The following is a 15,547-nucleotide window of genomic DNA, read 5'->3' on the forward strand; positions in this document are numbered from 1 at the left end:
GGGCGGAGTCACTCAGTCCAGTTCTCATATACAGTCAATGGGCTTTTTCCTTACTTTTTGGTCAGAACTAGTTGTAGCGTGACACGAAATCAGTTAAAAACACACTTTTTGCTGCTGGAGCCAAAAAACTCAGAAAAGCTGACCCCTAAGTTTGTGTGTGTGTGTGTGTGTGTGTGTGTGTGTGTTTATCCCAGACTAGAGGAGGCAGAACTTTGTGTAACTTTGGTTTACTGAAAACAGAAATGACCATTAAAGCAACACTTTTCTAGGTGACAAATGCTGTTTGGAAATGTCCGATTTCCCTCCTGTTTTTGTTTTCCTTCACGTTTATTTGGTGCAAATCCCACCTAGAAAATGTGAACTTTTCCCCCTTAAATATCCTCTTCTGCAATGGCTAATTTGCATTTTTTTATTAACCAAGCCACATCATTTCATATTAAGTTGAAATTATGACTTTTTTGGCTTTACTAGATATTTTTCACGTTTGGTTAAAGTCGGTTTTCAGTTTTCCACGCTGCTCAGAACACAAAAAGAACAACAGGAGACGTGACCACGACAGAAAACAAAACAAAATCGACACTCCAACATAAAATCTAAAAAAGAGCTGTAGTTAAAAAAATAAAAATGTTTCCAACGAAATGCACAAATGCTTTGGTCCACTTTTACCACGAGCTGCTCTCGGATCATTTTAGCTTCCAAAGTGGACGTCGGATACGTTCTCCTATCACAAGAGTAAAGAAAGACAGAAATAAAAGCATTAAACCGTCAGCGTTTCCTCAGCGTGCTCTTTCTCGTGATCATCTTTGTATTGGGCTAAACAATCCCAGAGGTTTTTTTTTTTTGTTTGTTTTTTTCCAAGGTAGTTAGTGGAACGAAAGCGTCTCTTTGTACTGATTTAAAGTCACAGAAGGCAGACCAAGAGGAGTTTGGAGGCTTCTGCCTGTAAGCTTTTGGCCGTTGTTAGTGTTGGCTTTGGTTTCTAGCTGTTGTCTGTGACTGTTTGCAGGTAAGACAAAGCTTTCAAACTCAGAGGTAAGGAAGGACAGCAGAGAAAAAGGGTTGGGGTTTGTTTTTTTTTGTAAATGGAGCCGAAAGAAACAAATGTCTTTTTTTTCCTTCTTGAAATCGACTGGAAGCCAGCTTTTCTTTTAGTCTCTTTTTGGTCTTTTTTTCTTTTGTCTCTCGGTTGGAACAGTCTTGGTATCGCGGTTCTGTTACTGGCATGACTCGGGTGTAATGGCATTTACAGTTGGCGGGGCCGAAAATCAGATTTAGAAACTAAGAATGGTAAAAAAAAAAAAGAAAAAAAATGTAAAAGAATTAGAAAGCTAAAAAATGAACTGTTTTTGTCTATAATTATAGTAGCAACATACAGGCAGTGACACAAACTTCTGAGACTACTCCTGTGCAAATGAGAACAACTTGAATTGAACCAGCAATCGTCTCTAGACATTAATAACTATGGTGGGTTTATTCACAAACAGAAAATGTCTTCCTTTTTGGCAGTATATATGAGGCTGCTTAGCTTCAACCCAACATGACGTGCTTATAGGTTGGTGTTTTCTTCCTCCTCCTCCTCCTCCTCCGTCGGTGAGTCTCTTTGTAGCGTTTGTGGCCACGCCACCGTGAAAGAATCGAGGTTCTTTTGGAGAAAAACAGACATCTCATGTCTGCCGCCTTTGGGCTCCATCCAGGAGTTCCTTTTTTTGTTTGTTTGTTTGTTTGTAGGGGGGGGAGGGGGGGTCGGTCTCTGTCCGGATTCATGCTCAAATAAATAGTCCCAGTGGTGAGAGCGGCGAGGAGGTGCCGGTCCGTGGAGTGGTTCTAGGTTCGCAGGTCTGTGAGGGCCAAACAGTGCGGCTGGGTGGAGGGGGCGTGGGGAACCAAAAGGTGCCTCCTAGTCACTCCAGGTCTTCCGATAGGTTCCCCTCCTCCAGCTCCCGATCGTCCTCCAGCTCCGGACTGTGATTGGCCGTCGTCACGAGCGACATCGGACAGTCGTCGTCGTCCATATTGAGCGGCTCCTCCTTCACGCGTACGGACGGCCTGAAGGAGAAACGCAAGACCAAAAAATAAATGTTTTTCTTTTTTAAATAGAAAGAAATAGAGGCATTTTTTGGACTGTAGACTTTCAAAAATAAAATAGAAAAAAAGCAGCTCATGCATTATCCACTGGAAGTAACAAGCATGTTGTTTGCTGGATGGTAATTGGACATGATGCCTCACGTCTACTGTAAGTAAACGCATGAAAGTTGCATGGGAAACCCGGCCAATAAGCCGAGACACTCCAGACATGTTTGGCATTTAAAAGTTTACTGATGACACCAGGTTGAAATACATGAAAAAGAAAAAGAAAAAGGGAAAAAAAAAAAACAGGCCACACGATAAATAATGGAGAATTTCTCATCCCTGAGCCCCCTGGAGCAAAGGCAGAGAAGCTTTTTTATCTAGTTAATAGAAAGCCACTCATTAATATGCAGTGAGGGGTAGGGTGGGGTGGGGGGTGCGAGAGTCGCCCCCTCAAGAGGGGAAAAACCGTCAGCGAGGTTTCTGCCATTAATCAACTTCAGCCCCAGCGGTCGGCTCGGACGCAACGATACATGTTTTTAACTGTAAATGGATCCAAATCTTTAGCCGCTTGTCAATAAGCAGCGGCGGTACATGAGGAGGAGGAGGAGGAGGAGGAGGAGCGGCGGCGGGCAGCTAACAAGAATAATAACGCTGTCACACACAAACAAGGCGGAACACGATCCGGGGCCTCGGACAGGGAAAGGGCTCGGGCCACGATGATAAATCTGCCAAAACCTAATTATTTCTGACACATCGGATGCATCGCTAAATCCCTGCAGACTTTGAAAGAGGAGCGGGAGACTTATCAAGTGGTGGGATGTAAGGAAGTGTCCCTCAGTGCACCTCCTTCCCCATGAAGAGAAGGACACCCTCCTTCTCTTGGCGCTGAGGGTGGGGGTAGAATATGAAAAGAATTTTTAAAATCTGCAGATGACTTTAGCGTTCGGAGCCAAATACTGTAAAGGAATATTCTGATGGAGCAGAAAAGATCAGAACCACGTGTGTTCCAGAAGTCTAGAGTTTAGGTCGAAGCTTTTTTCTGATTTTAAGCAGAAAAACAGTTAAGTCCCGGAGAGGTTGCTAGATAACACGCGCTCTTTGACCTCCCGTAACTTTACGGTTGTTTACGCGATTACCATGATTCAGCTGATTCTGACGTGGAGAAAACCAGTTTTGTGAGTCTATGCATCACTGTTCGTTAGAATTTTGCGTGATTATACAACACTTTACGTTAGCGACTTGATGCCGTTATAAAAACCTTTACGTTAGCGACTTGATGCCGTTATACAACACTTTAACGTTAGCGACTTGATTCCATTATACAACACTTTAACGTTAGCGACTTGATGCCGTTGTACAACACTTTACGTTAGCGACATAATCCCATTATACAACACTTTACGTTAGCGACATGATCCCATTATACAACACTTTATGTTAGCGACATGATCCCATTATACAACACTTTACGTTAGCGACTTGATGCCGTTATAAAAACCTTTACGTTAGCGACTTGATGCCGTTATAAAAACCTTTACGTTAGCGACATAATCCCATTATACAACACTTTACGTTAGCGACATGATCCCATTATACAACACTTTATGTTAGCGACATGATCCCATTATACAACACTTTACGTTAGCGACTTGATGCCGTTATACAACACTTTACGTTAGCGACTTGATCCCATTATACAACACTTTACGTTAGGGACTTGATGCCGTCATACAACACTTTACGTTAGCGACATGATCCCATTATACAACACTTTACGTTAGCGACTTGATGCCGTTATACAACACTTTATGTTAGCGACTTGATCCCATGATACAACACTTTACATTATAGACTTGATGGCGATATACAACACTTTATGTTAGCGACTTGATGCCGTTATACAACACTTTACATTATAGACTTGATGGCGATATACAACACTTTATGTTAGCGACTTGATGCCGTTATACAACACTTTACGTTAGCGACATGATCCCATTATACAACACTTTATGTTAGCGACTTGATGCCGTTATACAACACTTTACGTTAGCGACTTGATCCCATTATACAACACTTTACGTTAGCGACTTGATGCCGTTATACAACACTTTACGTTAGCGACATGATCCCATTATACAACACTTTACATTAGCGACTTGATGCCGTTTTACAACACTTTACGTTAGCGACTTGATCCCATTATACAACACTTTACGTTAGCGACTTGATGCCGTTATACAACACTTTACGTTAGCGACATGATCCCATTATACAACACTTTACGTTAGCGACTTGATGCCGTTATACAACACTTTATGTTAGCGACATGATCCCATTATACAACACTTTACGTTAGCGACTTGATGCCGTTATACAACACTTTACGTTAGCGACATGATCCCATTATACAACACTTTACGTTAGCGACTTGATGCCGTTATACAACACTTTATGTTAGCGACTTAATCCCATGATACAACACTTTACATTATAGACTTGATGGCGATATACAACACTTTACGTTAGCGACTTGATCCCATGATACAACACTTTATGTTAGCGACTTGATCCCATGATACAACACTTTACGTTAACGACTTGATGCCGTTATACAACACTTTACGTTAGCGACTTGATCCCATGATACAACACTTTATGTTAGCGACTTTATCCCATGATACAACACTTTACGTTAGCGACTTGATGCCGCTATACAACACTTTACGTTAGCGACTTGATCCCATGATACAACACTTTACGTTAGCGACTTGTTCCCATGATACAGCACTTTACGTTAGCGACTTGATGCCGTTATACAACACTTTACATTATCGACTTGATGGCGATATACAACACTTTATGTTAGCGACTTGATGCCGTCATAGAAGACTCTTCGCTTTTCTTAACAACAGTATCAGCTGATTTACGTAGATTGCGTAAACACTTCACTACTGTAAAGTGTTGTATATCACTGCAAAGCTGCTTTTGTCTGCTACACAATTGACAGAAATTACATTTACTGCATACAATTTTAAGTGTCCAAAGAATGTCAACACTGTAGCTAAAGTTCCTACGTTACAGGGTTAAATAAGACGGGGTAAAGTATAAAAAGAAAATAAACTTTCCATTTTAAAAGTTGCCTTTAAAAGGTTTTTTTTCGTCAAAGCCGAATTGTGACTTCCCATCATGCAAAAGTGGAAGTTCATCGCTGGATTACGATCAAATGCTTTATCTTTACGTTCATGAGAGCCTCCATAGGTCACCTCTCACACCTCCTCCTTGTTCTAAGGAGCTTTAAACCTACACATCATTAGCTATTTGCGAGGCTTATGGAAAAAATCAGAAGACCTCGGACTTATTCAAACATGTGGCAGTCACAGAGTCACTCAGGAGGAAATGTGGCATTACAAATGTTGGAGATCAGCAGCCAGTTATCGTGTGGAGGTATGTTCGGGATGCAAATGAGGTCATTAGTCCGGGGAGCTGGGAGGCGGCACTAGCGCGACGACAGGAGGCCCGGCGTGACTCATTAACTCCCACCAAAGAGAGGCGGACACCAAACAATGAAAAACAAAACTCCAGACTGAAAGAGATGTTTCACTTCCATCTTTCTCCTCACTCGCTCCAGTTGGGAACTCCAATTAAGAATTTTGCTCTTCGTGCTGCTTTTAAGCACCGCCCTTAGGGTGTACATGAGTTTATTACACACTCACACACAGACACACACACACACACACAGCCAGCATGGCCCAGGGCGAGCTGGTCTGCGGTTAAGCAGATATCATTAACCTTTAGACATTTAGGGGAAGGAGAACTTTAACTGTTGAACTGACTTGGAGGAACTTCTCTCCAGAGTCGGGTCTTGAAGGTGATGTGCTTTCACGTTTTGCGCTGCAGCGCCCCTCCATTATTTAAACGCATACTGGCAAAGCCAATCACCAAAAACACATTTCTTCCATTTTGAGGTTGTCGTGACAGTGGGGCAGGGATGGAGCAGAGAGAGGGGAGGGGGTGGAGGAGACGGCTGCATCCTCCTCAGCCGACTCGCGGTCGGTGTCAGCGCGAGAGGGGAGGAGGCGGGGAAAAGGGAAAACTCGCTGCTGTCCTGTTACTGAAAATTAAATGACCCGCGGGAGTGGCGATCCCAGCGTTTGGAGCAGAGATGAGCAGATTTGCTCCACTTAACTCCACATTTCAGAGGCGGTGTAAACATGTTCCGGCTCAGGATGCATCCTTTAGCCATCAGAGGCGGTCAGCCGAAGCCTTAGGAACTCTTTTTATACGCACAAGGTTTCTTTCCTTGACTTTTCCTAATATTAGGCATCAAGTACATGGAATTTCTTCTGAACTTAAAAAAGACTGTGTGGGGTGAAACACAGCTGTGAAAATACGAACAATGGAGTGATTCAAAGTGATTATTCGTTTCGTTTCGTTACAGTAATTCTTCAATTGTTGCGCGTAATTCCAGCGGATTCCAAGGGCGGAGAAAAGCAGCTTTGCGCTGATTTACAATAGAAAAGTGTTTATGAGATCAAATAAGCTGAATCTGACGGAGAGTTAAGCAAATTTGTGCCGTTATGAAACACTTTCCAACAATCATGTGTTGCATATCGGTGCAAAGTCAATATGCAGAGTTCCTTTTCTCCGAATCAGCTGATTCACGTTGATGGAAAACGGTGGAACAGAAAGGTCCGTTTGGTTTTGTTTTTCGCCACTGACATCTGCCATCTTCAAGTAGCCCTTTTGCTATCCTATGGGGCCCAGATGACCCGATCCTTACATTGATGTGTTATTCCTACCATAACACAGGTGGACAAAGGTGAAGAGGATTTAATGTAATCCATGGACACAATTGAAGATCAAAAATTATTGAAGACAAAAGGTTCAGCGCACTGTCTTATAGGGTCTAGATGACCCCACTCCCAATGTTAACGTGCCTTGGATAGCACAAGGGTTAAGAGCTGTTAGAAGTCCACGGACGCACTGCTGAGTTTGCCAAACCCCACTGACTGTTTCCAATGACGCTGACCCGCCATTAATAGAGTTTTTATTCAAAATATGACAGGACGTTTTCAAAAAGCTTTGAAACTTTTGCTTTAAAATAAACATAATAAGAGTCATGACACTTAATTGACAAGGTCCTTCAGATTTAAATGTCTGTAAGTGTATGACTGTCTGCTTTTATTTCATGAGCTGCAAAAGCTGTCTCAACGATAACGACCTAAAGGGTTCAAATTAAGACAAATGTTTTATTTTAATTTCCCCACTACGTAGTAATTTTTGTGCGTTTCTGTGAGTGTGTTTGTACATGAGCCAAAAGAATCCTCAATCGCAAACAAACAATGGTGACAGACGAACGGAAATAGTCAACAATTTAGAAAAAGGTTCCAATTTAGATCTTGAAACAACTGACGAGGGAGACGATCCTTCTCAACCACTGAATACCAGCAGGGCTTTAGCTTTAATAATGTGTTTTTCGTTCCTATGACTACAACTCTTCCACCGATTATGCAATAAAGGTCATTCCAGTGGATTCTGAAGGAGAGAAAATCGGCTTTGCTATAATCTACAACTCGATAACGCAACGTAGCAAAGCTGGTTCCCTTCAAGTCAAAGTCAGATGATGCACTTTGATCACGAAAATGGTTAACGAGTTATGGTATGTAAAACAAAAGTGTGTTATTTGGGTGTGGCCAGTGTTAAAGGGTAAATTGGTTGAAGAGCAAAAAACCGGAGGAGACAACAGAAGAGGAGCACCATGTACTATTTTTATACTACAGGGATTCTCAACTTTGACCGTAACTTGGAGTACGATTATTTTGTAAACGGGGGAGGTGCTGAACAGGTGCGTCTGTGTGGAGGCCAACATCTGTGAGTCAGTGACTGTATATGAGGACTGGACTGATTGACACTGACATCACCCATAGAAAATGACTCACTTCACTTTTGCCAATCAGGAGTGAGCTTGTTGGAAAAATCTGACAATCGACTGTTGTATGTGAGACAACAACAACAACTATGATTGCAGCATCTGATTGGTCAGTTTATAACTTGAATGAGTTGCAGAAAAAAATATGATGAAAGAAATCTATGAAAAGGTAAGAAGATAAGATTTGCTGACAAATAGAATGACTTAAGAACAGCTGTTTATTTTTTCCATAGAAGTCTATGGGACCTTGGTGTCTTGGAACCAAGTAGGTACTTCCTTTTTGGAACGAAAGGAGGGAGGAGTCACTCACTCCAGTTCTCATATACAGTCAATGAGTGCAGCTAAAGACTTTTTTGAGGGGATTTGTACCTTTTTATTCTATCCAGACGCTTAGAATATTTGCTATAAATCATCACAGCTACTTCATCTTAATTGTTGCGATTTAGAATAAAAAAAACAACATTTACATTCGAAATAATCTTTTTTGTGTAGTTTTGTGAACTATAATGAGAAAATCTGTGGGGTTGTACTAAAAAAAACAAGGTCAAGCATTGCCACTAAAAAATGTTTTAAAGGTGAATTATTTAAGTGAAAAAAAATGATGAAAAAGGCCCCAGACGTCTGAAGGTTCAATTACTTCCCATTGGAGCAGAGAAACAGTCAAATGACTTAAACTTAAAACCTAAACACCCTAAGATTGTGGGTTAAATGTCATTTCTAGAAACACTAAGATGCTGCTTTTAGGTTTTGACGTGAATTTGTCATGGTTTTCTGGTGGCGAGGACTCACATGTGCGCAGAGGGAGAGTATCCGGGGCTGCCGTGTCCGTTGGTGTCCAGGTGGTCCAGGGTGCCGTTGAGCTCCTCGTGGCCGGTCTGCAACAAGCCGGGGGAGCTCCCGCTCAGCGTGCCTGGGGGGCTGCCGCCAAGCAAGCCAGGCGGACTTCCGCCCAACATTCCCGGTGGGCTCCCACCTAACATCCCGGGCGGACTCCCGCCGGTGAGCACGGATGGATCTCCGCCCAGAAGGCCATGGCAGCTGCCTCCCATCGGGCCGGCGGCGCTGCTCATGAGGCCCGGGTTGCCCAGCAAGGGCAGGGAAGTCTCGGCCAGTGCCGCCTGCGGCAAGAGAAGAGGGAATGTTGGGAATTAGAGGCACAGAAGTGATGAAAAGCTGAGTTTAAAAACAGGGAAACTGTAGCCCTGGGAGGAAGATGGGGTATTTGGTGACCCGGAGGCAGAAAAGTGGAGCTGCAGGAACACAGTAGTTCCTACAATCCATCCTCCTCTGGTTCTTAAGTGTCACCTTGTGGGCTGTTGTTGGTGGGCCCTCCCCCCTGTGTGAGCTGCAGCCACGTTTTCAAGAAAATGAAGTCACCCAAGGAAAAAAAACTTTGCTTCAAAATAATCAAACTCCTGACACTTTCGCCTGCTGCGCATTAAACTTATATACAGTGATTAAATTTTGAACGTTTTTTGCCATGAGCACCTCGCTGGCGCACACTGTGAAGCCAAATCATTTATGACAGCTCAGATAAATATTAATGCGCGCGCCCTCGCATTTGCACACTCCGCTATCAATCTAGGGTGACTGGGAGAGAAGCGGAGAGCTGCTGCCCGCTTCCACCACTGGGTGGCCTTCTGAGCCCGAGACTGGACTGGAGGACGTAGGAGGGGGTGGGGGGTGGAGGAGCTCACCTGTAAGCTGGCATTCAGTGCATTTCCATAACCGAGACTGGATGGCAGGTTCTTGACCAGAGACGGACTTCTAAAAAAAACAACAAAAAAAGCAAAGGAAACGAATAAAAATCCATAAATATACTTCTAAAATCTCTATTTATCTAAAAAATCAATAAATTAAAAAGCAAGTTTTTATTAATAAAATATAATTAACATATTTTCTCCACTATAAGGAGCGTGGGATTGAGCCGCATCGTCAATGAAAAGCCTAATCTTGAACTTATGCCATATATCAAAATATAAAACACATTAAGTGAGACAAAATAGACAGACAAAAGTGCGTTCACTGTTTCTACAGAACTTGTCTGTAACACGCTATATGTTAGCCACGTTAGCGTGTTTACAATGCCTGTAGTTCCTAGCCTTGTTAGCAAGCAGGGTAACAAAATTGATGCAAATAAAATAAACATTGTTTTGACAAAGCTAACTCCCAACCATGTTAGTGGCATGAAAAAAAAAAAAAAAAAACAGTTCGACATTGCTAGCCGTTAACCATGTTAGCATGTTTACAATGACACCTAACCTTGTTTGTAACACGTAAAAAACAGACTGATACCGCTAAAATAAACAATGTGACTACTTTCATTCCCGACATTGTTAGTAACATATAAAAAAAACAGTTTGAAACCGCTACACGTTAGCTGGGTTAGCATATTAACAATACCACCCAAACTTGCTAGCAACAACAACAAAAACAGATTGTACCTCTCAAAACCGCGTCGACATCACAACCAGCAGAACTTGTCCATTTATAAGGCGCGGTCATTTTTAACAAAAAAATTAAAGGCTTTTAAGTGTGTCTTATAGTGCGGAAACTACGGTTAAAATCAGAGGCTAAGCATCATCCAAAAAACTCTGCTGTGTTTCTATGGCAACCAAAGTCGTACCCTGTGATCTTCTGTGACCTGCGCTTCTGGTACTCCACCTCATCCACCGTCCACACCGCCCCCTTCACATTCTCCACGCGCACAAAGCACTTGTGCAGGCTGAGGTTGTGGCGAACTGCATTCTGTAAGAACGAACAAACAAACAAACAAACAAACAAAAACAGGGAAACAGGTCAAACGAGGCTGTCATTTGGTGGTGGTGGTGGTGGTGGTGGTGGGGGGGGCATCAGGAAATTGATTTTTGCTGTACTTTCTGAAGAAATTCTTCAAATTCACACACCGTTGACTTAATTAGTAAAAATTGAGTGAGAGCGAATGCTCTTACAAGTCCTGCGCACAGTACATATCAATCAGAGTAAGTAGGCTAAAAGGAGGTAATCAGCATAGCGAATGGCTTATGGTGGTGATAGAAGTGGTAATGCCGGCCTTGATAATGGTGATGTCAGTAACCCTTCCCGCTCCAGAAAAGCGCCATTCCTAATGGACACATTTCTTAAAAAATGACAGAAATGGAAGAGAAGAAAAAAAAAATCCCAACTGTCGCCGTGGCGAGGAGTCAGAAAGGGATGGTGGGAATTAAGCCGAACTGCATCTGACGCGCACATGTCCAAACATCCTCTGTGCGGCGCCGCATCTGCTGTAGAAACAAGCGCCTAACATGACACCCTTTGAGATTTATGAAATGTCATCCGCCAGTGATAAACAGATTTTAATAATTAGCAGGAAATGCAACTATGAAGCTGAATGACTGAATGAATCTACAAATATTAGCGGTTATTATCACTGCCTCTCGTGTTTATCATTTCTTTCTTAGGTTTGTGCAGCTCTTTCTTTAAGATTCATGGAGGAGGGAAAAAAAAACTCATAAGGAGATCTTGCATCTGACCTGAAAATCCCCAGATTTGATTGATCTTAATGCCCATGGCTCTGAATATGATAATTTTAATATTAATGAGCAAATGAGCAGTTTTATTATGCATGCTATATAGTTAGAACTAATAAGCTTCTGGGTGAGAGGAGGAAAAAAAAGGGGGAGAGAAAAAAAAAGTGGGTTTGGGCATGGGGAGAGGGGGGGGGGGTCTCTTTTGAGCTGATGAGACCAAGCTGAGATATTAAACTACCTTTCATATTTTTTACACTTTATATCTGCTGGTCACATGACGAGTGCTTAGCTGATCATATTGTGGATGTAAACACATCAGCTGGAAGACAAAGGGTCGCTGTGACCCAATGAGCCCCCACCTCCTGCAAACGGCCGGTAAAAGAGCACCCATCTCCCCTGAATTCGGCGGTGGCGCGGGCCCTGCGCTTATTTGCATCCCAAATCCAAATTAATTCACTTCGCCAAATCTAGCGCCGCGACGTGTCTTGCATGCTAATGAACGGCGGCGCTTTTTTTCTCTCTCCCCTACAGTCATCTGTGACATCACAAAGGCTAAAAGTGGCAAACAGGGGGGGGGGGGCACAGATCAATCACCAAGGTCTCATGACCAAAACACGTGCTTGTGTTTATTTTTTAAGAGGCATCTCTGTGCCCTGTAACAGGAACAATAAAGTTATAAACACCTATTTGGCCCCCCTATCACCTCCTCTTGCTCCTGCTTGGATGTGAGCGTGGAAGTTGTGCCCTTAGAGCTGGTTAACAGCCATCTTGGCTACCGACTAACCAATGATCTGTCAGACAAAGCTGGATCTGGGGAGAGGGAGGGGTGGCGGCTGCCGGATCTCTTAACAAAAGCTGCTGATGATGGAGGAGCTGCTGTATAATTAGCGCGTCACGGCTCCCTCCTCTGCACGCTAACGCGCCGCTATTAATTGCAGCAAATTAGAAAACGATATGTGAAGGAGGGAAGGGGGGGGGTGGTCATCCAGCTGTCATTTCTAAACAAAAAAAAGGTGGAAAAACAAACAAAAAAATAATAATAATTTGGGTTCTGAAGTGGAGGAAAAGCTCGGTGACACCCACCTTCCAAGTGGCGGCGTTGCGTCTGAAGTAAGCGAAGGTGCGCGTGAACCAGCTGTAGATCTCGTTGAGCGTTAGCTGCATGTCAGCAGAGTCCATGATTGCCTGTGAGGAGAAAGGACATCCAATGAGGGTTTCGCTAAACCAGAGCGCCACGCCGCCGCCGCCGCACACACGCCGACAGCCTCACAGGGCTGCCGTGATTCATGCTGCAATTAATTCAAATCTAATCAGGCAAAGTTAATTTATTTCCCACTCACCTGTCTTATGAGGGTTGCATAAGTGAACGGCGGCCTGACATCTGCATTCTTATAAAACTCGTAGTTTGGGGCGATCTCTGGAAAAATAAATACTGTGTCACCACCTGAAATAATTGGTAAAGTTGAGTCCTTTAGGTTGTGAATTTCCTCCAGGTTTCATCAAATTAAAACACAGATGGAAAAAAATAAAAAGGGGGGGGGGGCATTGGAGAAGAGACAACGAATCAGCAGTTTTTTTTTTTTTACATCTTCAAAATCCATTTTTAATTAATCTCTCTCTGGAGACGTTCTAAACATCCACAAAAACCACCAGATCTGTGTAGTTAGCTGGATGGAAGCTGAATAATTTATGCTTTGCGCTAAACATACGGAGTAAATAAACATTAAAGACAGACTAAATGCTAAATTTAACACACAACATGGAATAAACAGATAACTTTATTAAGATTCATGCAACATTCATGCAGCGAGGGGCTTCCTGTCTGTTTGCATAACGAGGGATTCCCACGACTTTAATGATGCTTTAGCGTTTTTTTTTAACGTGTCATGCGTTGTTTGTTTGTTTGTTTTTCTTAGCTCACCTGACGATAGCTGCATGGAGTATTTGTCCGAGTGGCGTCGCCGCATGGCCCCCATGCTGGGGACGTTTGCCCCGCCCAGCACCGACGGCACCTGGGGCATGGCGGCCATGGGGGTGATGGGGGCGGTGGGCGTGGTGGGGGTCTGAGGTAAGTTTGGGGGAGACGCCGAAGGCAGGTTCTTGGACATGGTGACGCTGGAGACCAGGTTGAGCTGGAGAAGAAAAAAAAAAAAAGAAGCTAAATTTAGCAGAAAAGAAGGATCAGAGGGATGGGGTGAATGTAATGGGGGGTGTTTGGTTTTCCTGACAGAGCCGAGCGTCTGCACTCCTCCTCTCCAACACAGCTGTGTTTCCACTAACAAGCCTCGTGGAGAGGAGCCAGCCCATCTCCACTAATTACAACCAGCAAATTGTATCATAAGAATTCTAATTAGAGCACGCTGTTCAAGATTATCCAACGATCAGCCTTCGTGTTATCCCAACCCCATCTCTCTTTATCTCTCTATTTATCACAGCTGCCCCCCCCCCCTACCCAGCTCACTGCAAAATAAAAAAAAAAGCCCTAAAAACCCGTCTACTCTGATGAAGAACTTCCTAAAACCAGGTAGAAATCCGCCAAAAATCTCCACTGAAAATGCGTCAAGCTGTGTTCACACCTCGGCAGCGCACCAAGTGACCTCTTTTAGCGAAAAGTCAATGTGTGTGCGTATATTTGTGTTTTGGGGATCCGTGTTTAAAACTCTGGAATTCACGCATTGCTTATTTTTTTTCTCACTGTCAGACATGAACTAAAAGTAAACTTTTCCTGATTTAGGTCAATTACAATTAACAAAATTATTTCTATTTGCTAAATGTCAAAATAAAGAGACTAGGGTTTCTTTCCACCATTTTTTGTTACTTTTATCAAAGTCAAAAAGTTACATTCACTAAGAATACTATACCTTTAAACAATATCTGTAACCCCCATGATGATGTCATCTCTTTAGAAGGCTCTGATACGTTTATTGACAACATTTGCTTTAATGAGAAACACACTTCAAAAGAAATCCGTCAAGATGGTAGAAAGACAATTGTGGATTTGCACAAGTCTGGTTCATCCTTGGCTGCAATTTCCAGATGCCTGAAGGCACCACGTTCATCTATTGTACTCTACTATAAACATCATGGGAGCGTCCACCCATTGTATCGCTCAGGAAGTGCATTCATCTGTGTGTCCCACACTTCCTATATGTCCAGAACAACCCAAGGACGAAGGCAAAAGATGTTGTAAATATGCTGGCTGCAGATGGTCAACAGTGAAATGAGTACAGACAGATTCAAGTTTGCTAATGCACACAAGGATAAAGACTTTAATATTTTGAGACATGTCCTGGGGTCTGACGAAATTAAAATTGAAAGGTTTGGTTACAATGACCATCGTTATGTTTGGAGGAGGACAAAGAGGGAAGTCTGCAGGCCTCAGACCACCATCCCAACTGTAAAACATGGGGGTGGTAGCATCATGTTGTGGGGTTAATTTGCTGCTGGAGGGACTGGCGCACTTCACAAAATAGTTGGCATTATGACGAAAGAACAGTATGTGGAAATATTGAGGCAACATCTGAAGACATCAGCCAGAAAAGTGAAGCTTGGGCGCAAACGGATCTTCCAAATGGACAACGACCCGAAACATACCGCCAAACTGCTTACAAAGTGTAACAAGTATAACAAAGTCAGTGTTTTGGAGTGGCCATCACAGAGCCTGGATCGAAATCCTTTTGAACATTCATGTTCAGTGCTGAAAAGGCCTCTACATGCAAGGCGACCTACAAACTTGGCTCAGTTACACCAGTTCTGTCAGGAGGAACGAGCCAAAATTCCTACCAAATCTATAGAGAAGCTTGTGGAAGGATATCCAAGACGATTGACCCAAGTACTGCAGTTTAAAGGTAATGGTACCAAATACTAATGGAATGAATGTCAACTTTTGACTTTGATAAAAGTAAAAAACCCTAGTCTCATTATTTTGACATTTAGCAAATAGAAAATAGTTTTGTTAATTGTAATTGACCTAAAACAAGAAAAAAGTTTACTTTTATTTCATGTCTGATGGTGAGAAAAAAAGCATGTTTGTGTT

The 15,547-nt window shown here is 42.9% G+C and overlaps 1 protein-coding gene across 16 annotated transcripts in view; it reads right to left on the reverse strand.

The window, feature by feature from the left end:
• Window positions 1-440: 440 nt before the first annotated feature.
• foxp2 (forkhead box P2) overlaps window positions 441-15,547 on the reverse strand; it is a 119,614-nt gene continuing 104,507 nt past the window's right edge. For 9 of the 16 annotated variants that reach the window (XM_023952094.2, XM_023952090.2, XM_023952095.2 and 6 more), the window contains 7 exons: window positions 13,433-13,643; window positions 12,852-12,955; window positions 12,595-12,696; window positions 10,629-10,750; window positions 9,700-9,769; window positions 8,792-9,120; window positions 441-2,046 (listed from right to left, as the gene is read on the reverse strand). In XM_023952094.2, the coding sequence (XP_023807862.1) occupies window positions 1,902-2,046; window positions 8,792-9,120; window positions 9,700-9,769; window positions 10,629-10,750; window positions 12,595-12,696; window positions 12,852-12,955; window positions 13,433-13,643 (1,083 nt within the window). In that variant the 3' untranslated portion in view covers window positions 441-1,901. 16 annotated transcript variants of the gene reach the window in all.

This window comes from Oryzias latipes, chromosome 23 (assembly GCF_053564925.1).
Source record: "Oryzias latipes strain Hd-rR chromosome 23, Olatipes_Hd-rR_3.1".
Taxonomy (NCBI): Eukaryota; Metazoa; Chordata; class Actinopteri; order Beloniformes; family Adrianichthyidae; genus Oryzias; species Oryzias latipes.